The following is a 25,070-nucleotide window of genomic DNA, read 5'->3' as shown; positions in this document are numbered from 1 at the left end:
CACTTTTCTCCTCTTTTCCTTGTCCACCATTTTCTCCCTCATCAGATCTTGCAGGCTTGTCCAATCCCCCACTCCATATTTACTCATATGTTCCACTTTCCTCGTTTTTTTTGTCCGGTCCTCTATCTCACAGGCAATCCAGCCCAAAAATGCAATTTTTCTCTCTCCTTCTCTACATGATGCACTTCTCATTTCAAACTCGGCATTCAATAACACCACGATTCCTGCCTCGACTTGATTGGTTATTTTTTCCATTCCATCAGTTTACAGATAAGAAATTGTTGGATGCTACCAAATATGTGTATATGGCATTCAATCAAATACCCCTGAATGTGATGAAGGTATCTGCTATTGGATATTGTTCTTGAAAAGTAATTCCTTTTACATTTCTACAGCATTGGCTGTGCTAGTTAGGTCAATAATATGGTATCCTACACTATAACGGTAAAGAGAGTGTGCAAAGAGAAAACGAGGTGGTCTTGTCGTTGGCAGAGAATTCAATAAAATGTCCCCTTATGTTGGGGACTCAACTGCAGTAAAAGTTCCCCCCCTTGCGCACGTGAGAGGTATGGCAAAAATAAGTAATTGGGCCAAACCACTACTGCAAATGGTTTGATAAAATAACTATATTTGCAGATGACAATTAAATGAACAACATATTCTACAGAAAATGAAAGTATATCAAACATATGAATATATAAGTTAAACATAAATTATGATCAAACATAAGAATATGTAACTTAAACATAAATGATGTCGGCCTGTTTTCAAAAAGTGGAACGTTGCGGAGGATTGTTTCCATCCCCACGTAGTCATACGTGGTATGATCCAATAGTATTGAACGCAAATCTGCTGCATGTTTAGTTTTACGGAGAGCGAGTACCGGAACTGGACTGTTGTCGCACAATCTTACAACGGTTATATGTACACTTTCTGTCCGCGATTAATACAGTAGTTTAGTGGTCTGCGCCATGGCTTTGTACGGGTGTGTCGGAGCCATGGCTTTACCTAGCGAGCTTATCGTCCATATATTTTCATTCTTGTCCGACCGTGACAAGCTTCGGGCCTCGTCCGTGTGCTCTCGCTGGAGGGAGTGTCTGTTTTACCCATCGCTATGGACGGAGCTGAAGTTGCGTGTCGGAGGTGGTGCAAACTGGGGAGGTTCTGGCTCCGAACAGACCCCAAGATTAGAATTTCTCATGAGGAAGTTTGGCGCCTTCGTGCGCGAGCTACATCTCGAGGTTGCCCCTGTGGACGGATATCTAAGCCCACTGAGCGGAGTTGAGGGCAGGATAGAACCTGTAGAACGCGACCCTCAATTGCTTGATCGCGGGAAAGACGCAAGGATCACCTATTTGGAACAGGTGTTGTGTGTGCTCAGATGTATTCGAAACAACAGGTAGTTGGATAGTTACTACAATTATTCAATACATGTTTAAAGTAAATGGGGTCAGCAACTCCATACGTGTCAATTTGAGTGTTTGTTGGGTCGTAGTCAGCTAACGTTAAGTAGCTAGCCTAGCTATAAACAAACTATCATTACGTAATCGGGTCATGTCGTTACTCTACCGATTTCTGCTTAACGTTATACTGCTTGTGTGGTTTTCAGTTTTAGCTACAATCTAACTACTTGGAGAAGGCATGTCAGTTAGAAATCTGTTTTTATGCTTGTTGCGCAAGAATGTTGCAAGGAGTTTTTTAAAATGACATTTGAACAACATTGCAGCAGTGGTGGTCATGCCCAGGGAAACTAGCTAGGCTCAACCATTGAGGTCAACAATGACATTGGCAGCATGCTGTCATTCAGGTTTGGATGGGTTTCTTTCTAAATGTAATCCGTAACTAGTTACCTGTCCAAAATAGTAATCAGTAACGTAACTTTTGGCTTGCCCAAACTCGGTAACGTAAACTGATTACATAAAGTTACTTTTAGATGACTTCCCCTTAAGAGGCATAAGAAGAATGCAAAAATGTATGTTACCAATTGAACGATATCTATTGCAGGATAAATCAATGTTAACTTTAACTTAGCTGGCCTTATATGGATGCTACATTTTACTTTATGGGTTGGTTATTTAGGCTTCTTCTAACCCATTGTTTTCTACTACATATAATAATACGATTAAATTATATCTTTACATTAATAACCGAAGTCTATCAGAATTCCAGTCATTCCAATAAATGCTATACTACGTGATCTTAAAGAATAGGACTTGGAGGTATAGATTAGCCAAATTGTTTTACTTGAGCATAACCCCAAAACTAAGGATTTATTAGCCATCCCTATTGTTGTTTATGATTTTGTTGTCATGAAATGTAACCACTCTCAGATTAATAGACAAAGCTATTGATACAAGGACTGACCATCCATGATATCAAACTTGTTTTTTCCAGTGTTTGTTTACATTTCCAATGTTTACAAACAATGGTGAAAAACAAGCTTATATTTTGGGTTCTCATGGAGTGTGACAGATGAACTAAGCTCATGATGCATTTAAATTATATTCTTCAATAATCAATGGATATACACTACTGGTAAAAAGTTTTAACACCTACTCATTCAAGGTTTTTTATTTTTACTATGTTCTATATTGTAGAATAATAGTGAAGACCTCAAATCAAATCAAATTTATTTGTCACATACACATGGTTAGCAGATGTTAATGCGAGTGTAGCGAAATGCTTGTGCTTCTAGTTCCGACAATGCAGTAATAACGAACAAGTAATCTAACTAACAATTCCAAAAAAAACTACTGTCTTATACACAGTGTAAGGGGATAAAGAATATGTACATAAGGATATATGAATGAGTGATGGTACAGAGCAGCATAGGCAAGATACAGTAGATGATATCGAGTACAGTATATACATATGAGATGAGTATGTAAACCAAGTGGCATAGTTAAAGTGGCTAGTGATACATGTATTACATAAGGATGCAGTCGATGATATAGAGTACAGTATCTACGTATGCATATGAGATGAATAATGTAGGGTAAGTAACATTATATAAGGTAGCATTGTTTAAAGTGGCTAGTGATATATTTACATCATTTCCCATCAATTCCCATGATTAAAGTGGCTGGAGTAGAGTCAGTGGCATTGACAGTGTGTTGGCAGTAGCCACTCAATGTTAGTGGTGGCTGTTTAACAGTCTGATGGCCTTGAGATAGAAGCTGTTTTTCAGTCTCTCGGTCCCAGCTTTGATGCACCTGTACTGACCTCGCCTTCTGGATGACAGCGGGGTGAACAGGCAGTGGCTCGGGTGGTTGATGTCCTTGATGATCTTTATGGCCTTCCTGTAGCATCGGGTGGTGTAGGTGTCCTGGAGGGCAGGTAGTTTGCCCCCGGTGATGCGTTGTGCAGACCTCACTACCCTCTGGAGAGCCTTACGGTTGAGGGCGGTGCAGTTGCCATACCAGGCGGTGATACAGCCCGCCAGGATGCTCTCGATTGTGCATCTGTAGAAGTTTGTGAGTGCTTTTGGTGACAAGCCAAATTTCTTCAGCCTCCTGAGGTTGAAGAGGCGCTGCTGCGCCTTCTTCACGATGCTGTCTGTGTGGGTGGACCAATTCAGTTTGTCTGTGATGTGTATGCCGAGGAACTTAAAACTTGCTACCCTCTCCACTACTGTTCCATCGATGTGGATGGGGGGGTGTTCCCTCTGCTGTTTCCTGAAGTCCACAATCATCTCCTTAGTTTTGTTGACGTTGAGTGTGAGGTTATTTTCCTGACACCACACTCCGAGGGCCCTCACCTCCTCCCTGTAGGCCGTCTCGTCGTTGTTGGTAATCAAGCCTACCACTGTTGTGTCGTCCGCAAACTTGATGATTGAGTTGGAGGCGTGCGTGGCCACGCAGTCGTGGGTGAACAGGGAGTACAGGAGAGGGCTCCTCTCCTACAGGAGAGGGCTCAGACCTCTAAACTATGAAATAACACATGGAATCATGTAGTAACCAAAAGTGTTAAACAAATCAAAATATATTTGAGATTCTTCAAAGCAGCCACCCTTAGCCTTGATGACAGCTTTGCATACTCTTGGCATTCTCTCAACCAGCTTCACCTGGAATGCTTTTACAACAGTCTTGAAGGAGTTCCCACATGTGCTGAGAACTTGTTGGCTGATTTTCCTTCACTCTGCGGTCCGACTCATCCCAAACCATCTCAATTTGGTTGAGGTTGGGGGATTGTGGAAGCCAGGTCATCTGATTAAGAAGGAAATAAATTCCACAAATGAACTTTTAAGGCACACCTGTTAATTGAAATGCAGTCCAGGTTGACTTTTCCTCATGAAGTTGTTTGAGAGAATGCAAAGCTGTCAAGGTAAAGGGTGGCAACTTTGAATAATCTCAAATATAAAATATATTTTGATTAACACTCTTCTGGTTTCTACTAGGGATGCACAATATATTGGTAAGCATATCGGAATCGGCCGACATTAGCTAAAAATGCCAACATCGGCATTGGCCCGATGTCTAGTTTAACGCCGATGTGCAAAACCGATGTCAAAGCTGACGTGCATACCTATATAACATAGGTGGATGACGTAATGACGCCATGAAAAATACAGCGTTACACGTGCAACACATCATTCCTAACCGAGCCCACAATGTCTGCTGTGTGGATTTATTTTGAAGTTTCAAAGGAAGATAACAGAAAGGCCATATGCAACGTTTGTGCTGCTATTATTTCCCGAGGACGGGAGAAAGTGAAATCGTTCAATACCACAAACCTAATTAGTCATTTGAAAGTGCATCACCCCCAGACATTCAGCAGTTACTTAGAACAAAAGCAGAAAAAAACTAAGCACACACTTCCAACAACTAAACAAGTTCAAGTCCAGCAGTCATTTGAAAGAGTAAGAATGTTTTCAGCGAGACAACTCAAAGCCAAAATCCATTAACGCCAAGATGATGGAATTCATTGCCCTTGACAATCAACCATTCTCTGTCGTAGATGATGTTTGCATTCGGACCAGCTATGTCAGCCCCATGAGCGCGCTTAGTCTGACAGCACAGTGGGTCGACAAGGATTTCGTATTGAGGAAAGCTGTATTGCATGCTCAAGAATATGCTGGTTCTCATACCGCTGCTGCCATTTCAATGGCATTTGAGAACATGTTTGAAACTTGGAAACATGAACACACTCCTAGCGCCATTTGAACAACTGACTCAAGACATAAGCTTATCAACTGCATCTGCAGCAGACGTGATACCCTCTGTCATGGCATTGAAATGCCTGCTCAACAAAACTGCCAACACAGACCGTGGGGTTAAAACTTGCAAAAGTACTCTACTAGAGGCTGTGAACAAGCTCTTCGGTGGCAGTCTCTCTGAGCCTCTTTACTGTGTCACACCCTGCTTGATGCTAGGTACAAGGACCGCTACTTCGATGCAGACAATAAACAGGGTTTACGTGAAATGTTACACAGCTGGACAAGATGGAAATGGACGTGGTGACAGTGCGCACCGAGAAAGAGAGGCCACGGACAGACGGAGCTGAAACTTCACTGCTTGACATGTATGATGAAATCCTGGAGAATAAAACGACTGAACAAATGAACAACGAAATGGCCCAGCAATAAATGAAATAAATAGGTTTAGATTAGAGGTCGACTGACTATGATTTTTCAACGCCGATCCCGATTATTGGAGGACCAAAAAAGCCGATACCGATTAATCAGCCAATTTTTTTTTTTCATATATATATTTTTTTTAAATATTTTTTTTTTATGATGACAAATACAACAATACTGAATGAACACTTATTTTACCTTAATATAATACATCAATAAAATCTATTTAGCCTCAAGTAAATAATGAAACATGTTCAATTTGGTTTAAATAATGCAAAAATTTTTTTTTACACTTTATTTAACCAGGTAGGCTAGTTGAGAACAAGTTCTCATTTACAACTGCGACCTGGCCAAGATAAAGCATAGCAGTGTGAACAGACAACAACACAGTTACGCATGGAGTAAACAATTAACAAGTCAATAACACAGTAGAAAAAAATAGTCTATATACATTGTGTGCAAAAGGCATGAGGAGGTAGGCGAATAATTACAATTTTGCAGATTAACACTGGAGTGATAAATGATCAGATGGTCATGTACAGGTAGAGATACTGGTGTGCAAAAGAGCATAAAAGTAAATAAATAAAAACAGTATGGGGATGAGGTAGGTAAATTGGGTGGGCTATTTACCGATGGACTATGTACAGCTGCAGCAATCGGTTAGCTGCTCAGATAGCAGATGTTTGAAGTTGGAGACTTATCTCCCTCACCAACTTTAGAGATTTTTGCAATTCGTTCCAGTCACAGGCAGCAGAAAACTGGAACGAAAGGCGGCCAAATGAGGTGTTGGCTTTAGGGATGATCAGTGAGATACACATACTGGAGTGCGTGCTACGGGTGGGTGTTGCCATCGTAACCAGTGAACTGAGATAAGGCGGAGCTTTACCTAGTATGGACTTGTAGATGACCTGGAGCCAGTGGGTCTGGCGACGAATATGTAGCGAGGGCCAGCCGACTAGAGCATACAGGTCGCAGTGGTGGGTGGTATAAGGTGCTTTAGTGACAAAACGGATGGCACTGTGATAAACTGCATCCAGTTTGCTGAGTAGAGTATTGGAGGCTATTTTGTAGATGACATCGCCGAAGTCGAGGATCGGTAGGATAGTCAGTTTTACTAGGGTAAGTTTGGCGGCGTGAGTGAAGGAGGCTTTATTGTGGAATAGAAAGCCGACTCTAGATTTGATTTTAGATTGGAGATGTTTGATATGAGTCTGGAAGGAGAGTTTACAGTCTAGCCAGGCACCTAGGTACTTATAGATGTCCACATATTCTAGGTCGGAACCATCCAGGGTGGTGATGCTAGTCGGGCGAAAATGAAAATACTGCCCCCTAGTTATAAAAGGTTTTAATTCACCGTTCCTAGGCCGTCATTGAAAATAAGAATGTGTTCTTTAACTGACTTGCCTAGTTAAATAAAGGTATACATTTTTGGGGGGGGCAAATCGGCACCCAAAAATAACGATTTTGTAACGGCTTTCTTCCGTTGAAGGAGAGTCGGACCAAAATGCAGCGTGATGATGATTCATGATATATTTTAATGAAGGAAAACCTATACATACAGAAACTACAAAACTAACGAAATGAAATAATGAAAACCGAAACAGCCCTATCTGGTGAAAACACAAAGACAGGAACAATCACCCACGAAAACACTCACAGAATATGGCTGCCTAAATATGGTTCCCAATCAGAGACAACGATAATCACCTGACTCTGATTGAGAACCGCCTCAGGCAGCCATAGACTACGTAGACACCCCACAAAACCCCTAAGACAAAAACACACCACAATAACCCATGTCACACCCTGGCCTCACCAAATAATTAAAGAAAACACAAAATACTAAGACCAAGGCGTGACAGAACCCCCCCCCCCCCTAAGGTGCGGACTCCCGGACGCACCTCAAAACCATAGGGAGGGTCCGGGTGGGCGTCTGTCCATGGTGGCGGCTCCGGCTCGGGACATGGACCCCACTCCATAAATGTCATAGTTCCTCCCCCTCGCGTCCTGGGATAATCCACCCTCTCCGCCGACCATGGCCTAATGGTCCTCACCCAGAACCCCACTGGACTGAGGGGCAGCTCGTGACTGAGGGGCAGCTCGTGACTGAGGGGCAGCTCGGCACTGAGAGGAAGCTCGGCACTGAGAGGAAGCTCGGCACTGAGAGGAAGCTCAGCACTGAGAGGAAGCTCAGGCAGGTAGTTGGCTTTGGCAGATCCTGGCTGGCTGGCGGATCTGGAAGAGTCTGGTTGACTGGCGGATCTGGAAGAGTCTGGTTGACTGGCGGATCTGGAAGAGTCTGGTTGACTGGCGGATCTGGAAGAGTCTGGTTGACTGGCGGATCTGGAAGAGTCTGGTTGACTGGCGGATCTGGAAGAGTCTGGTTGACTGGCGGATCTGGAAGAGTCTGGTTGACTGGCGAATCTAGCTGCTCCATGCAGACTGGCATCTCTGGCTGCTCTATGCAGACTGACATTTCTGGCTGCTCTATGCAGACTGGCAGCTCCATGCAGACTGGCATCTCTCGCTGCACTATGCAGACTGTCAGCTCCATGCAGACTGGCAGATCTGGCTGCACTATGCAGACTGGCAGCTCCATGCAGACTGGCAGCTCTGGCTGCTCTATGCAGACTGGCAGCTCTATGCAGACTGGCAGCTCTGGCTGCTCCATGCAACCTGGCAGCTCTGGCTGCTCCATGCAACCTGACAGCTCTGGCTGCTCCATGCAGACTGGCAGCTCTGGCTGCTCCATGCAGACTGGCTGCTCCATGCAGACTGGCAGCTCTGGCTGCTCCATGCAGACTGGCTGCTCTGGCTGCTCCATGCAGCTCTGGCTGCTCCATGCAGACTGGCTGCTCTGGCTGCTCCATGCAGACTGGCTGCTCCATGCAGACTGGCAGCTCTGGCTGCTCCATGCAGACTGACATTTCAGGCAGCCAGGAGCAGCCAGACAGATTTCCGATTGTTATAAAAACTTGAAATCGGCCCTAATTCATCGGCCATTCTGATTAATCGTTCGACCTCTAGTTTTGATTATGTTTTACTGGTAATTGGGACATATGTAAATGCCAACAAAATAACTTATTTGTGTGTGTGTGTGTTTTCAACTATTTAACTGTACAAGAATGCTTAAAATGCCACCCAAATTTTCAATATCGTTTATCAGTATCGGGTGTTTGGCAAGGAAAATATCGGTATCGGACAAAAATGTCATTGGTGCATCCCTAGTTAATACATGATTCCATATGTGTTATTTCATAGTTTTTATAGTATAAATAAAGAAAAACCCTTAAATGAGGGAGTGTTCAACTTTTGACGTACACCAACACTACCATTCAAAAGTTTGGGGTCACTTAGAAATGTCCTTGTTTTTGAAAGAAAAGCAAAAAAATGTTGTCCATTAGAATAGCATCAAATTGATCAGAAATACAGTGTAGACATTGTTAATGTTGTAAATGACTATTGTAGCTGGAAACGGCTGATAGGCGTAAAGAGGCCCATTATCAGCAACCATCACTCCTGTGTTCCAATGGCATGTTGTTAGCAAATCCAAAAGGCTAATTGATCATTATCATTTTGCAATTATGTTAGCACAGCTGAAACTGTTGTTCTGATTAAAGAAGCAATAAAATTGGCCTTTAGACTAATTGAGTATCTGGAGCATCAGCATTTGTGGGTTCGATTACAGGCTCAAATTGGCCAGAAACAATTAACTTTCTTCTGAAACTCGTCAGTCTATTCTTGTTCTGAGAAATGAAGGCTATTTCATGCGAGGTATTGCCAAGAAACTGAAGATCTCATACAACGCTGTGTACTACTCCCTTCACAGAACAGCGCAAACTGGCTCTAACCAGAATAGAAAGAGTGGGAGGCCCCGGTGCACAACTGAGCAAGAGGACAAGTACATTAGCATGTTTCTCAAACTAGACAGATGCCTCAAGTCCTCAACTGGCAACTTCATTCAATAGTACCCTGCAAAACACCAGTCTCAATGTCAACAGTGAAGAGGTGACTCCAGGATGCTGGCCTTGTAGGCAGAGTTGCATAGGAAAAGCCATATCTTAGACTGGCCAATAAAAATAAAATATTAAGATGGGCAAAAGAACACACACTGGACAGAAGAACTCTGCCTAGAAGGCCAGCATCCCGGAGTCACCTCTTCACTGTTGACATTGAGACTGGTGTCTTGCCGGTATTATTTAATGAAGCTGTCAGTTGGAGACTTGTGGGGGAGTCTGTTTCTCAAACTAGACACTCTAATGTACTTGTCTGTTTTTCAGACGCCTCACAAGTGTGATTGTGAATCACACTGCTGCTATGTATTTATCAATAAGTGATATCCGTATCGTCGTAGACTACACCTCTGCTGTCATCCTCACCTCCATGCATTTATTCAAGTTGGATAATCTTTAGATGCTGACAGCAGTCACACCATTGGATGGCATAGCTTGGACTGTAGCCTACAAAAGTATATTCCTGCTGTTTTCCCGCGATCCATCAAGCACATTTGGTTTGTCATCATAGTGGTCTCTGACTTACGGCCAGACTCACACGTTGAATACATTTAAACTTGCACCCTTTTCAATGCTGATTTGAATGTAATTGAGAACAGAAGTGTCAAAGATTTTGTTTTCCCGCAAACATCCTTTCTGAATTTAAAAGTAATCATTAAAGTAATCTAGTTTTTCAAAAGTGGCTGTAACCAGATTACAATATTTTTGCTGGAAACGGATGACAGTTAGTTTTTTTTGTAATCACTTCCATGTAACGGACTACATGTCATCCGTTACTCCCCAACCCTGGTGATATGAAACTCTGCCTTTTCAAACATGTACTTTCAATATGCTAATATCTTTTGGACACATTTGTGTCCTGAAAAGTTACACTTCCACTGCCACAGAGATGGCTTAAAGGTGTCTTGAGGAATTTCTTTGTTGATATTTAATTCCAGCGTTCATTCAATTACAACACACTTGTTTAAGAGCGTCCGAGAGATTTAGTGGCGCAATCAAACGCCGGAAGCTGGGTTTGTTGCGGTGGACCAAACTCCGTTCAATGGTGAAGGAAGTCACCATGGAGTGGAATTTAGTCTGCCATGTTTGTGGTGTCTAGCCGCTAGGTTTGTGGTGGACACCAGTGTGTGATTTTGAAAGGTATTTATTGTCAGAGGCCTTCTGGCAAATTGGTGAGGACATGTATACTGTTTGATTGTGTTTGTTGAAGACCACAATTAGAACATTCACTGACCTCCACTATGGCTGATTTGTGTCTGGTTTTGACTAAAGCTCATATCTCTCTCTCCCCCGCCCCCCACCCACCTCTCTCGGCCCTCTCTCTCGGCCCTCTCTCTCTCTCTCTCTCTCTCTCGGCCCCCTCTCTCTCTCTCGGCTACTCCTCTCCTCCTCTCTCGGCTCCTTCTCTCTCCTCTCGGCTCCTCTCTCTCGGCTCTCTTCTCTCTGCTCTCGGCTCTCTCCTCTTCTCTCTCGGCTCCTCGCTCTCTCTCGGCTCTCTCTCCTCTCGCTCGGCCTCTCTCTCTCTCTCGCGCTCCTCTCTTCCTCTCCCTCTCTCTCGCTCTCCTCTCTCTCGTCTCGGCTCTCTTCTCTCTGCTCTCTCGGCTCTTCTCTCTCTCTCTCGGCTCTCTCTCTCTCTCTCTGGACCCACTCTCTCTCTCTCTCGGCCCCCTCTCTCTCTCTCTCGGCCCCCTCTCTCTCTCTCTCGGCCCCCTCTCTCTCTCTCTCTCTCTCGCGCCCCCTCTCTCTCTCCTCTCTCTCTCTCGGCCTCTCTCTCTCTCTCTCTCTCTCGGCCCCCTCTCTCTCTCTCTCTCTCTCTCGGCCCCCTCTCTCTTCTCTCTCTCTCTCGGCCCCCTCTCTCTCTCTTCTCTTCTCGGCCCCCTCTCTCTCTCTCTCGGCCCCCTCTCTCTCTCTCTCGGCCCCCTCTCTCTCTCTCTCTCTCTCTCTCGGCCCTCTCTCTCTCTCTCTCTCTCGGCTCTCTCTCTCGGGCTCTCTCTCTCGGCTCTCTCTCTCTCTCTCGCTCTCTCTCTCTCGGCCCTCTCTCTCTCTCTCTCGGCCCTCTCTCTCTCTCTCTCGGCCCTCTCTCTCTCTCTCTCGGCCCTTCTCTCTCTCTCTCTCTTCTCTCTCTTCTCTCTCTCCTGCTCTCTCTCTCTGGCTCTCTCTTCTCTCTCGGCTCTCTCTCCTCTCGGTCTCTCTCGGCCTCTCTCTCTCGGCCCTCTCTCTCTCTCTCTCTCTCTTCTCTCTCTCTTCTCTCTCTCTCTCTCTCTCTCGGCCCTCTCTCTCTCTCTCTCTCTCTCTCGGCCCTCTCTCTCTCTCTCTCTCTCTCGGCCCTCTCTCTCTCTCTCTCTCTCTCTCGGCCTCTCTATCTCTCTCTCTCTCTCTCTCGGCCCTCTCTCTCTCTCTCTCTCTCTCTCGGCCCCTTCCTCTCTCTCTCTCTCTCTCGGCCCTATCTCTCTCGGCCCTCTCTCTCTCTCTCTTCTCTCTCGGCCCTTCTCTCTCTCTCTCTCTCTCTCTCGGCCCTTCTCTCTCTCTCTCTCTCTCTCGGCCCTCTCTCTCTCTCTCTCTCTCTCTCGGCTCCTCTCTCTCTCTCTCTCTCGCGCCCTCTCTCTCGGCTCTTCTCTCTCTCTCGGCCCTCTCTCTCTCTCTCTCTCTCGGCCCCTCTCTCTCTCTCTCTCTCTCGGCCCTCTCTCTCGGCTCTCTCTCTCTCTCGGCCCTCTCTCTCGGCTCTCTCTCTCTCTCGGCCCTCTCTCTCTCTCTCTCTCGGCCCCCTCTCTCTCTCTCTCTCTCTCGGCCCTCTCTCTCTCTCTCTCTCTCTCTCGGCCCTCTCTCTCTCTCTCTCTCTCTCTGCCCTCTCTCTCTCTCTCTCGGCCCTCTCTCTCGGCCTCCTCTCTCTCGGCCCTCTCTCTCTCTCTCGGCCCCTCTCTCTCTCTCTCTCTCTCTCGGCCCTCTCTCTCGGCTCTCTCTCTCTCTCTCGGCCCTCTCTCTCTCTCTCGGCCCTCTCTCTCTCTCTCTCTCGGCCCTCTCTCTCTCTCTCGGCTCTCTCTCTCTCTCTCGGCCCTCTCTCTCTCTCTCGGCTCTCTCTCTTCTCTCTCTCTCTCTCTCTCTCTCGGCTCTCTCTCTCTCTCGGCTCTCTCTCTCTCTCGGCTCTCTCTCTCTCTCTCTCTCTCTCTCGGCCCTCTCTCTCTCTCGGCCCCTCTCCTCTCTCTCTCTCTCTCTCTCTCTCTCTGGCCCCTTCTCCCTCTCTCTCTCGCCTCTCCTCTCTCTCTCTCTTCTCTCTCGGCCCCTCTCTCTCTCTCTCTCTCTCTCTCTCTCTCTCTCTCTCGGCCCTCTCTCTCTCTCTCTCTCTCGGCCCTCTCTCTCGGCCCTCTCTCTCTCTCTCTCTCTCGGCCCCCTCTCTCTCGGCCCTCTCTCTCTCTCTCGGCCCTCTCTCTCTCTCTCGGCCCTCTCTCTCTCTCTCTCTCTCCGGCCCTCCCCTCTCTCTCGGCCCTCTCTCTCTCTCTCGGCCTCTCTCTCGGCCCTCTCTCGGCCCTCTCTCTCTCTCTCGCCCTCCCCTCTCTCGGCTCTCTTCTCTTCTCTTCGCCCTTCTCTCTCTCTCCGGCCCTCTCTCTCTCTCTCGGCCCTCTCTCTCTCTCTCTCTCGGCCCTCCTCTCTCTCTCTCTCTCTCGGCCCTCTCTCTCTCTCTCGGCCCTCTCTCTCTCTCTCGGCCCCTCTCTCTCTCGGCCCTCTCTCTCGGCCCCTCTCTCTCTCTCTCTCTCGGCCCCTCTCTCCTCTCTCCTCGGCCCTCCTCTCTCTCTCTCGGCCCTTCTCTCTCTCTTGCTCTCTCTCTATCTCCTCTCTCTCTACTCTGCTCTCTCTCTCTCTGCTCTCTCTCTCTCGGCTCTCTCTCTCTCTCGGCTCTCTCTCTCGGCTCTCTCGGCCCTCTCTCTCTCGGCCCTCTCTCTCTCTCTTCTCTCTCTCTCTCTCTCTCTCTCTCTCTCTCTCTCTCTCGGCTTCTCTCTCTCTCTCTCCTCGGCCCCCTCTCCTCTCTCTCTCTCTCGGCCCTCTCTCTCTCTCTCGGCCCTCTCTATCTCTCTCGGCCCTCTCTATCTCTCTCGGCCCTCTCTCTCTCTCTCTCTCTCGGCCCCTCTCTCTCTCTCGGCTCTCTCTCTCTCTCTCGGCTCTCTCTCTCTCTCTCGGCTCTCTCTCTCTCTCTCGGCTCTCTCTCTCGGCTCTCTCTCTCTCTCGGCTCTCTCTCTCTCTCTCGGCTCTCTCTCTCTCTCTCGGCTCTCTCTCTCTCTCGGCTCTCTCTCTCTCCTCTCGGCTCTCTCTCTCTCTCTCTCTCGGCTCTCTCTCTCTCTCGTCTCTCGGCTCTCTCTCTCTCTCTCTCGGCTCTCTCTCTCTCTCTCGGCTCTCTCTCTCTCTCTCTCTCGGCTCTCTCTCTCTCTCTCTCGGCTCTCTCTCTCTCTCTCTCGGCTCTCTCTCTCTCTCTCTCGGCCCTCTCTCTCTCTCTCGGCCCTCTCTATCTCTCTCGGCCCTCTCTCTCTCTCTCTCGGCCCTCTCTATCTCTCTCGGCCCTCTCTCTCTCTCTCTCTCGGCCCTCTCTCTCGGCTCTCTCTCGGCCCTCTCTCTCGGCTCTCTCTCTCTCTCTCTCGGCCCTCTCTCTCTCTCTCTCTCTCGGCCCCTCTCTCTCGGCTCTCTCTCTCTCTCGGCCTCTCTCTCTCTCTCTCTCGGCCCTCTCTCTCTCTCTCTCTCTCTCGGCCCCTCTCTCTCTCTCTCTCTCTCTCTCTCGGGCCCTCTCTCTCTCTCTCTCTCTCTCGGCCCTCTCTCTCTCTCTCTCTCTCTCGGCCCTCTCTCTCTCTCTCTCGGCCCCTCTCTCTCGGCCCTCTCTCTCTCTCTCGGCCCTCTCTCTCTCTCTCTCTCTCTCTCGGCCCTCTCTCTCTCTCTCTCTCTCTCGGCCCTCTCTCTCGGCCTCTCTCTCTCTCTCGGCCCTCTCTCTCTCTCTCGGCCCTCTCTCTCTCTCTCTCGGCCCCTCTCTCTCTCTCTGCGGCCCTCTCTCTCTCTCTCTCGGCCCTCTCTCTCTCTCTCTCGGCCCCTCTCTCTCTCTCTCTCGGCCCCTCTCTCTCTCTCTCTCGGCTCTCTCTCTCTCTCTCTCTCTCGGCTCTCTCTCTCTCTCTCTCTCTGCTCTCTCTCTCTCGGCTCTCTCTCTCTTCTCGGCTCTCTCTCTCTCTCGGCTCCTCTCTCTCTCTCTCTCTCTCTCTCTCGGCACCTCTCTCTCTCTCTCTCTCTCTCTCTCGGGCCCCTCTCTCTCTCTCTCTCTCTCTCTCGGCCCTCTCTCTCTCTCCCTCTCTCTCTCGCCCTCTCTCTCTCTCTCTCTCTCTCGGCCCTCTCTCTCGCCCTCTCTCTCTCTCTCTCTCTCTCTCTCTCGGCCCTCTCTCTCTCTCTCTCTCTCGGCCCTCTCTCTCGGCCCTCTCTCTCTCTCTCTCTCTCGGCCCTCTCTCTCGGCCCTCTCTCTCTCTCTCGGCCCTCTCTCTCGGCCCTCTCTCGGCCCTCTCTCTCTCTCTCGGCCCTCTCTCTCGGCTCTCTCTCTCTCTCTCGGCCCTCTCTCTCTCTCTCGGCCCTCTCTCTCTCTCTCGGCCCTCTCTCTCTCTCTCGGCCCTCTCTCTCTCTCTCTCTCGGCCCTCTCTCTCTCTCTCGGCCCTCTCTCTCTCTCTCGGCCCTCTCTCTCTCGGCCCTCTCTCTCGGCCCTCTCTCTCTCTCTCTCTCGGCCCTCTCTCTCTCTCTCTCGGCCCTCTCTCTCTCTCTCTCGGCCCTCTCTCTCTCTCTCAGAAATCTCCAGAAGCTGAGTCTGTATGGGGATACTTGCATTCTTCAGGATGAGGGCATTCTGGACAGTGCCTATCTACAGCAGGTTGACCCAGGAGGCAAGAAAATCAAAGAGTGAGTAGCTTTTAGGCAAGGCTACATCTTGCCCAGGGCGACAAAAGGGCATACAGCAGGGCTCTACACTTACTTTTCTTACAAGGAACATGTCTAAATTGAAAAATGTCGTCACACATAAAGACATTTAGGGACACAATGAAAATGATTTGAATTAATAAAGCTAGGATCCTGATTTTTCTTCGAGGTCGCACAGCAAAATACTTAGGTGCACAATCATTCAAAATCACAGTACAAACAGTATAGTTCCCTTAAGGTAAAGCACCTTTAGTAAATCCGCTTTCTCTGTGAGAGCTTCCCATGTCTGGAATGCACTGCCATCAGACACACATAACTGCACCACATATCACACTTTCACAAAATGCATGAAGACATGGCTAAATGTCAATCAGATTTGTGAACATAATCCCTAGCTGCGTATTGCCGCTTTCCATGTTGTCTGTAGCTTGTGAGTTGTGGAAACGCTTTGTTGCTTTTATGAATTTTGTCTTGCTGCTTTTTGTTCTATGTTGCTCTGTCTGTATGCTATGTCTTGCTTGTACTATGGTGTACTGCGTGTGCTCACTGCTCAATGATTGTCTATATTGTAATTGTTTTTAATAACCTGCCCAGGGACTGCTGTTGAAAATGAGCCGGCTGGCTTAAACCGGCACTTTTACTGAAACGTTGATTAATGTGCACTGTCCCTGTAAAAGTAAAATACACTCAAACTGTCCTCTGTTGAAATTCTGCCTCATATAATTACATAGAACACAAATAGGTCATTTAATAGGATCTCTGTTCTGCCCATACAGTTTTTAAAAAATCTATTCATTGTCAGTGAGTAGGTCTTTATTTGCAGAAATGGAACAGAGAAAAAATGTCTAAAGTTTTCAAACTTTCTTTCTGTGTTTTCCTCTGGGCCGGGGTAGGATCCAACAGCTGTTACTGGAGGTTCTGTCTAACAGCAGGAAGATAAAGTGGCTGTCCTCCACCTTCATGCTGGGCGTGGTGACCCCATGCTCCCTGGCCTCTCTGTCCAACCCCAGCGCAGGCTCCCTGGAGCACCTCGGCTTGCTGGACAACCAGCTGCCTTGCCTGGTCTCACCTGTGGAGCTGGAGCGGCTGGTCCACCTGCGTTCCCTGGCCCTCGACTTCTGTGACTTCACCTCTGAGTTGAGCCACCTACTGGCTGGAGGAGACCGTGCTCCTCTACACCGCCTCTCCCTGATGCTCAACGGTGCTGCTCTGGAGGCTAAGCCGCTCGATGGCACCGCCAGTGAGGACGACTGGAAGGCCCTGGTCCAACGCAGCGCTAACCTGCGGGTTTACGTGATGGCACTGGATGTGTGCAGCCAGGACCTGCTGAGGGTGCTAAAACCAAGCCTGCCCCTGGAGAGGATCCACCTGGACAGCTACTCCACCTTGGTCACAGACGGAACCCTGGAGCTCATTGCCCAGCAGTACAACAAGACCCTGAGCCACTTCGTCCTGATGAGGGATGACACCGGCTTCCCTGACCTTGGCATCAACCAAAACGAGGACCCACTGGTCCTACTGGCCTGGCGCTGCGTACACCTCTCTGTATTGGTCATCCACGGTGAGCCTGGCCCAGATGTTAGCATTACATAGCTCACCACTCTTTTAGTGTAGCCTAACATTTGAATGGCAATGATTGATTTCCAGTGGCATGGGTTCTACAAGATGTTCTGATAGAAATATTTATTACTGGTTATTTCTGGGAGTACTGTTATGTGGGGCGGCAGGTAGCCTAGTGGTTAGAGAGTAACCGAAAGGTTGCTAGATCGAATCCCGAGCTGACATGGTAAAAATATGTTGTTCTGCCCCTGAACAAGGCAGTTAACCCGCTGTTCCTAGGCCGTCATTGAAAATAAGAATTTGTTCTTAACTGACTTGCCTAGTTAAATAAAGGTAAAATAAAATGTCTAGTAGGGCTGACCCCATTTAGTCGACTGGTTGATTGTTTTGGGCGATAGGCTGTTGGTCGACCAAGTAGCAATAACAACAAAAACATCATGATGTACAAGACATCTGTCTGAGTGGACTGATCCATTGTGAATGTACTACTGAAAATGTATATGGTTATTTTATGTAAGAACAATGGTGCAATACAAATCAAACATTTTTAACAACTGTGCCCTCTTTGGATAGTAGTCACTGTCCTCAGTTCTGAAACGCACCAGTACACTGTTGAATTGGCACCTTTTACTAGACTATGTTGCTAAGTGCGTAATAGTTAACCAGCATGGTGTTGAGAACAATGCTGTGGAGGCAGCAGTGAAGTTCAGAGAGATGAGAAAACAGACTTTGCCTTAAGTGTCCAAGAAAATTGTGTCTGACTTTATAAATCATCCATAAGCCTCCCAACTGGTGGTCTAAGGCACTGCATTGCTGTGCTTGAGGCGTCACTACAGACCCGGGTTCGATCCCAGGCTGTGTCACAACCGGCTGAGACCGGGAGTCCCATAGGGCGGTGCACAATTGGCCCTTTTTCCTTGATCTCCTTCTTATTATTATAATGATGGTAATAAGTAATTTCTTTCTCATTAGTCGGCTTAGTATAGCAGCCTTGTATAACCACCATTGAGCTGTAGGTCTAATATAAATACCATAACTTGGGCCTATATTTCAGTGCTTATAGTGCATTCGGAAAGTTTTCAGACCACTTGACTTTTTCCACATTTTGTTACGTTACAGCCTTATTCTGAAATGGATTCAATATAACATTTTCCTCATCAAGCTACACACTACCCCATAATGAAAAAGTGAGAACAGGTTTTTATAAGTGTATGCAAATGTATTAAAAATTTAAAAAACAGATGGCTTATTTACATAATTATTCAGACCCTTTGCCATGAGACTCAAAATTGAGCTCCGCTTTCAACTGTGGGACCTTTTATATAAACAGGTGTATGACAAAGGGTCTGAATACTTACGTAAATAAGGTATTTCGTTGTTGTTTTTTTGGGGGGGGGGGCAAACATTTCAAAGAACCTGTTTTCGCTTTGTGGGGTATTGTGAGTATTGTGAGTAGATTCCCGAGCAAATGTTTTTATTTAATATTTTAGAATACGACTGTAACGTAACGGGGGATAAAGTCAAGGGCACTGTATGAATCAATCATTTATTAATTCATGTCATCACAGTCATTCATGATTTGAAATGCAATCAAGCATTTAAGTTAAGAATTTTCAATCAAGTCTCTGGTCCACTTATAATTTATTTAGTGTAGTTTACATTGTTCCAAACGGTCAGAGAAATGATATTGTAATCTAACAGCACCTGTTTGGCACACATAATATGCACGCAGCACTTGCTCCTTACCTCATTTTTCTTGATCTTTAGTATTTTCCACAAGTAGTAATTTATTCCACACATCCGACTTCCCCTTTACCAGTAAGCAACAAGTAAACATTATCCCGTTTCGAGTTTACTTGTCAGTCCTCTGCATCCAATTTGCTGTTAGGGTGTTCACAGTTTCTAACCAATTTATTGATGTTATGATATGCTGTAGGTCAGGCCGTATTGGTTACGTAGAGAGAGCAAGGGTTGAGGGAATAAGGAATATTTTTCCTAAACAAATTAGGGATTTCAGTAACACAATTTTTCAGTCAGAAAGGACAAATTATGTTGCAGCTTCTGCAACACGGACAGCGCGATACACACTGTTGATGTTCTGTGGTGTCGATGCAGCAGTGAGGAGAGCGAGACAACGGGAGCAAGTCACAGTCACTCGCTGTCTTTTTTATTTTATTTAAATTTTAATACACAGTGCAGCATGTCTGAGCCAGGTCCGGTACAATCAAATCAATTGCGGTCAAACTCCCTCTAGTCCTGTTGTCTTTTAATTATTTCAACAAATGGTTTGCTTTAAGTTAAAGCATCCGACAAGCTCAGTGCATATAGTTGATTTGATTAAAACTCATAGGATGTGTCAGTATATGGAAAAATTAATGTTTTAAAACTGACCTATCGATTGGTTGAAAGAACAGTATTTTGGTCGACTAATACATTTTAGGGAACAGCCCTAATATCTAGTGTGTGTGTGTGTCTGTGTGTTGTAGAGGTCATATTGGCAGCATGTTGATATGTATAGCACAGATCAAATGGAGTTGTTTTACATTCAGTATCCAGTATGTTCTTTCTACAGTGGCGTTCAATGTGATTCTCCTCTGTCTGAACACCACAGGCTACACTGTGTGGTCCCACAACCTGGTGGCCATCTCCCGTCTGCGTGGCTCCAGCCTCAAGGTCCTTGCTGTGTCCGAGGAGAGCATTGACTTCGACCCGGACCAGAGGGTCTTCATGGAGGGTGACCCCGTCCACAACCTGGTGAAGGAGGTGTCGCTGGGCCTGGGGCGTGTCTGGCACCCTTCTATGGACTCCAACCTGGTCCTCGGCGAGCCCACCCAGCACTTCCACAGGGAGATGCAGAGCTTCAGCTTGGGCATGTAGGCTAGTGCTGCAGCCGCCAGACCGGGCAGCCATCTGGGTCGTGTTCATTAGGCATCAAACAAAATAAAACCAGACCTAAACAGGAGGGACCCCACTTCACCAATAAGCAATGCAAATGTTCTGTTATAAAACGTTTTCCATTGAATGACCTAATGAACACAACCCTGGTCTGGTCTTGCCTGCTGCACATGCTCAGTGTTTGTCTTGGGACCTATAAGGTGATTAGATCATCTCATTTACATATTTTATTTTCTTCTCTGTAGCATCCTTTGTGCCGTGTTTATCAGTATTAGCTCTATATTTATATCTATCTCTATATATCCTGCTTATGATTAGGAGAGTATAGTCGAATAATTGTTTAGTAGCTAAAAGAGAGGTTGGTGTTGCAAGGGGGCTTTTCTACACAGCTAGCTTAGTTAGTTGTATTGCAAGTTTTATTTTTTGCTTTGTGTTTTGTCTGTCAGCAAGTGCTGAGTTATCAGTTAATCCACCGTGGCTTTTTGCAATGATGGAATCCTGTGTACTTGTTCGTGCACATTTTTTTAAACGGGAGATTAGTCTAGTAGTCTTCCGGCAGAGGGAGGGACCGTGCTGATGGAGTGTGTGGTTAGGCCCCCCCCCCTCAGCCCAGCAAGATCCTGTCTGCTCTTTACTTTTGTGTTTTGGAGATGATATTGTTGCTATGTTACGGGACTAAGATCCTGCTGGTTCTTCTCAACCCAGAGGTGGGATATGATAGGTTTCCACACTGACACTGAGTTTCCTACGTTCTGCTGCAGTACTTAAGTCAGGGGTTAGCGTTGCGAGTCGTACGCTGCAGTTTGCGCTCAGTAAAATCCTCTCTGTCTCAGGTGGGCAAAACATGATTCTATGAAGATGGTGATGATGAGGATGTATATACTATGAAACAATCAGCTAGTCTCTCAGTCTAATGCAGTTTTCTTTTCTTCACATTTGCCTTGGAAAACCCCTTGTTTTCTAGTATCAGTTGTTTTTGCCATCCAATCGGCCCCTTTTTTACCATGGGGTAAACAAACTTAGTCGTACATTTGTTTTAAGATTAAGGTGTTTAAAGAATGGCAAAAAGCTACTCCTTGCACATGTTTCTCTTGTTCACAGCTATGTTCGCTGACTCCAGGGCCACAGTGTTTTACCAGCTGAACATTGGATGGAGGGAAGCATTTGCTTGCTTGTTCCAAATCTCAGGATTTTTTCACTTTCAGTAAATTTGTCCATTTGAAGGCTTTCTTTTAATAAAAAGCTTTCTGTTGATCTGCGGGCCAGTGTGCGTGGTGGTGTGACTGAATACTGGATACTAATACTGTGGAAAGAGCTTTTCCAACACTACGCGGTTTTATTTTTCTAGACGCGCCTTCTCGTGTCCTCTTAACTTTTAAAAAGGTTAACATCCTCGATGTGCGTCTGAAAATACTTTTAATGGCGTTTTCTATCGTGTATTTGACGTTTTAGAGCTCAGAGTAGTAGAGGGAATCTGAGGTTGATTGCTCAGTGGTAGAATGTAAATATGAAGCTAACAACCTTAATGTGTAAAGTTGTCTGCTATCCAGAATTCCCCTTATATACGCATATCTTTTTTTGTTGCTTGTAAAGCTTCGGGAGCCAGTCTTGACTGATAACGCAGTAGTGTGTGGGGCTTGGAATAGGTGACCTGTGGTTGTTCTGTGCTGCTGAGATGTTGGAGCATTCCGGAAAAGAGGAGTGTAGGTTTCTCTTGATCTTGTGTGATTTGTGAAGCTGTCAGTCGGCTATTACTTTTTGTTGTGTTCCTCCGTGCCCATAACTTTCGTTGGTACTACCAAAGCCAGCCATTTTAGTCAAGGAAGAGAAACGCAGTATGCAGAGTTCTGTATATTGAGGAAAAAATACATTTGCCTAGAAACAGCTGGCATCGGATGGCAAGGTGTGTGTGTGTGTGTGTGTGTGTGATCCATGATTCAAACAATGTAACGATCAGCCTATGGGATCCACTACTAACCTGTTTAGTTGTGGCAGTAAGATATGAGCCTGCATGCAAGGTTCCACTTGGGTTAAACTTAGTCTATTGACAGTTGATGCATGAGAAGTGATAAAGGAAAATTGAAATGATATACATGTGAACAGAGGGATTCTTACGTTTTTGTTTTGTTTTTAGTACCACACCAAAGAGGATGTAGATAATATTCTATATTTGGAGTTCTTGTTTGTGCTGAACAGGGGTAGTGTAAGACCTTTTTAGAGGATGACAAATGCCAGTCAATTGTTACAATGTGTAAAACATCCTAATGCTGTGCCTAAATCCAGTGTAGCTTTCGCTCATTTTTTTTTTGTGTGTGTTTGTTTCCAGTTCACCATTTGACTACCGTTAAAGCATATTTTATTTCCGCATTGTTTTTTTTTTAATGGGGGGGTGTGTGTGTGTGTGTGTGTGTGTATAAAGTTTCAGAAGTGCATACATCAAAGAATTAGCCGTATGGTGTTCTTGAAGCAAAGCATGGTGTACCCCTTTCTCACCAGTGAGCAGGAAACAGCCTTTCTCAGGGTTACTGTCAGTTGAGGAGAGGTGTTACATGCCTAAAAAATAAATGATGAAAGTTAGGAAGAATCTTTTTTCCAACAAGTCACTGGGTTAAACAAAACGGTCTGTCAGCGTGTCTGCATCAGCTGCCAAAGATAACTGTGTGAAACGACCCTTATGAAGTGCCCATGTGCTGGCATAGGGAAGGGCCAATGGCTGATCAGCCAAAATGTACTACTATGACTGCTCCTCCACAAATACTACTAGAAATATACCTACTGAATATGGGGTGAAGATGGACCACGTGGTGCACAGCTGTGCTGTGGCTTGATCAACAACAGAGCTCTCGCTCACCAGTTTCATTGTGGAAAGTGAATGTCATTTAAGTATAGATAAATCAAGTTTGGTTGATTCTTTCAGCCCTGTATGCTGCTATCAGATGTGTAAGGAACATTCCACTGGGGAGTTAAAAACCAACAGAAAATGGCCAAATGTCAAAAAAATATATTTTTTAATTAAAATATTTTTTATAGGGTCAATTGGAGTAAATGATGCAAAATTGGTCTTTGATGAAAAAATGGTTTTGCTGTGTGAAGTCCTATAGAATTGGTTGTGTAGCCCAGTCTCACTCTGCATGTTAACAGGCATCGCAGTGGAGGTATTTTCTTTTCTTTTTATACTCTGGAGAAACATACCATTTAGGTTATTACAACTTACAAATCAGTTGGTTCCCTTTTTTTTTTCTTGACATTTTTTATGCTATCACAATCCACATCTCTTGTTGAAAAGGAGGAACCTATATAGCGATAGTGAGCTGCTTGAGGGCAGGTCCATCTGAGAGTTAACTGTTACCTGTAGAACCTCATTGTGCTGCAGAAGCTACAGCTAAATGACCTCATACCAGCCTTATTAAGAGCGTAAACGCTTGACGTCAAGAGACCTGAGTGAGGAGAATTCTGTTTAGTTTTATTCCATTATTAAAAACCTGCACCACAAGTTCACTGTTGTGGGGGTCAGGAGGGAGGTGAGCTTAAACATGTCACATCTCTTAATGGCTGGCTTGCATTACAGCCAAGTCAAACGCATATAATCCAGTGGCTTTTATTTTTCTGTCACTTACAAATGGAAATAACAATATGATTGGCTTCCAAAGAATCAAGATCTTAAAACAAACTCCGTTTCAAAGGCTACCGTGGGTTACAGACATGGTCTCTATGAGACTGGCCAGCAGGCCCCAGTTTTAAGTGGTATGAATGTTGTGCATTTGTTTAAAATCAGGATATTTTATTGCAAAATAAGTCATGCATTACAAGAGGCCACCATGGGGCACTAGCAGTGCGAACACCTAGGCTGTGTCCTTATAAGCTTTCGGGGAAGAAAATAACTGCGTATTTGTATATATCAATCCATAATGTATACTCTTATGCAACATATGTCCGGGTTCTATTTATGAACGTTTGTAAGCTTTAAGATGGTTTTACCATTTTTTCTAAATGTTGAAATATTTGGACAGGTGTGTTCTGTCAACTTTGTCTCAAGTGAACGCATAGCATTGGATATGTACAGTACATCTGCAAATGGGAACTCCACTGGTGCAGGTGTGAAAAGGGCAAGTGTAGAGAATTTTGATTTGAAAAAGTGATGCAAGATTAAAGAAGGAAAAAGCCTAAGTGACATATTGTGTAAACCAGCTGAATGTTGAATGGTTCTTTTTAAACCAGTGAATAAAAGCATTAAACACAAACATGGTCTTTGTTATTCATGGTGGCTTAATTTGAATTACAATAATCCTGTGCTGATCCTAGTTTATGGCAGTGCTTTACCTTTGGTGTAATTTTACTTCCCATTAACCCAGTGTACAGGTACAGTTGAAGTCGGAGGTTTACATACACGTAGGTTGGAGTCAACCTTTTTTAACCACTCCACAAATGAACAAACTGTAGTTTCGGCAATTCGGTTAGGACATCAACTTTGCATGACACAAGTAATTTTCCCAAATATTGTTTGACATTATTTCACTTATAATTCACTGTATCACATTCTAGGGGGTCTGAAGTTTACATACACTAAGTTGACTGTGCCTTTAAACAGCTTGGACATTTTCAGAAAATGGTCATGGCTTTAGAAGCTTCTGATAAATTATGTCAATTGGAGGTGTAGCTGTGGCTGTAGTTCAAGGCCTACCTTCAAACTCAGTGCCTCTGCTTGACATCATGGGATCATCAAAATAAATCAGCCAAGATTGTAGATCTCCACAAGTCTGGTTCGTCCTTGGGAGCAATTTCTAAACGCCTGAAGGTACGACGTTCAGCATGCAAGTATAAACACCACGGTACCACACAGCTGTCATACCGCTCAGGGAGGAAACGCGTTCTGTCCCCTAGAGATGAACGTACTTTGGTGCGAAAAGTGCAAATCAATCCCAGAAAAACAGCAAAGAACCTTGTGAAGATACTGGAGGAAACGGCTACAAAAGTGTCTATATCGACATAACCTGAAAAGCCGCTCAGCAAGGAAGAAGCCACGGCTCCAAAACCACCATAAAAAAAGCCAGACTATGGTTTGCAACCGCACATGGAGACAAAGATTGTACTTTTTG

The 25,070-nt window shown here is 45.7% G+C and overlaps 1 protein-coding gene across 1 annotated transcript; it reads left to right on the top strand.

Annotated features, from left to right (window-relative positions):
* Positions 1-841: 841 nt before the first annotated feature.
* LOC109894820 (F-box only protein 33) lies at positions 842-24,215 on the top strand. The gene is made up of 4 exons (XM_031828737.1): positions 842-1,399; positions 15,391-15,501; positions 16,413-17,080; positions 19,691-24,215. Exons 1-4 carry the CDS (start codon positions 972-974, stop codon positions 19,954-19,956), a joined length of 1,473 nt encoding a protein of 490 aa, XP_031684597.1. The 5' UTR covers positions 842-971; the 3' UTR covers positions 19,957-24,215.
* The last annotated feature ends 855 nt before the right edge of the window (positions 24,216-25,070 follow it).

This window comes from Oncorhynchus kisutch, linkage group LG7 (genome assembly GCF_002021735.2).
Source record: "Oncorhynchus kisutch isolate 150728-3 linkage group LG7, Okis_V2, whole genome shotgun sequence".
Classification (NCBI taxonomy): Eukaryota; Metazoa; Chordata; class Actinopteri; order Salmoniformes; family Salmonidae; genus Oncorhynchus; species Oncorhynchus kisutch.
Note: the sequence above shows the minus strand (reverse complement) of the source record. Positions and strands in the feature narration are given on the sequence as shown.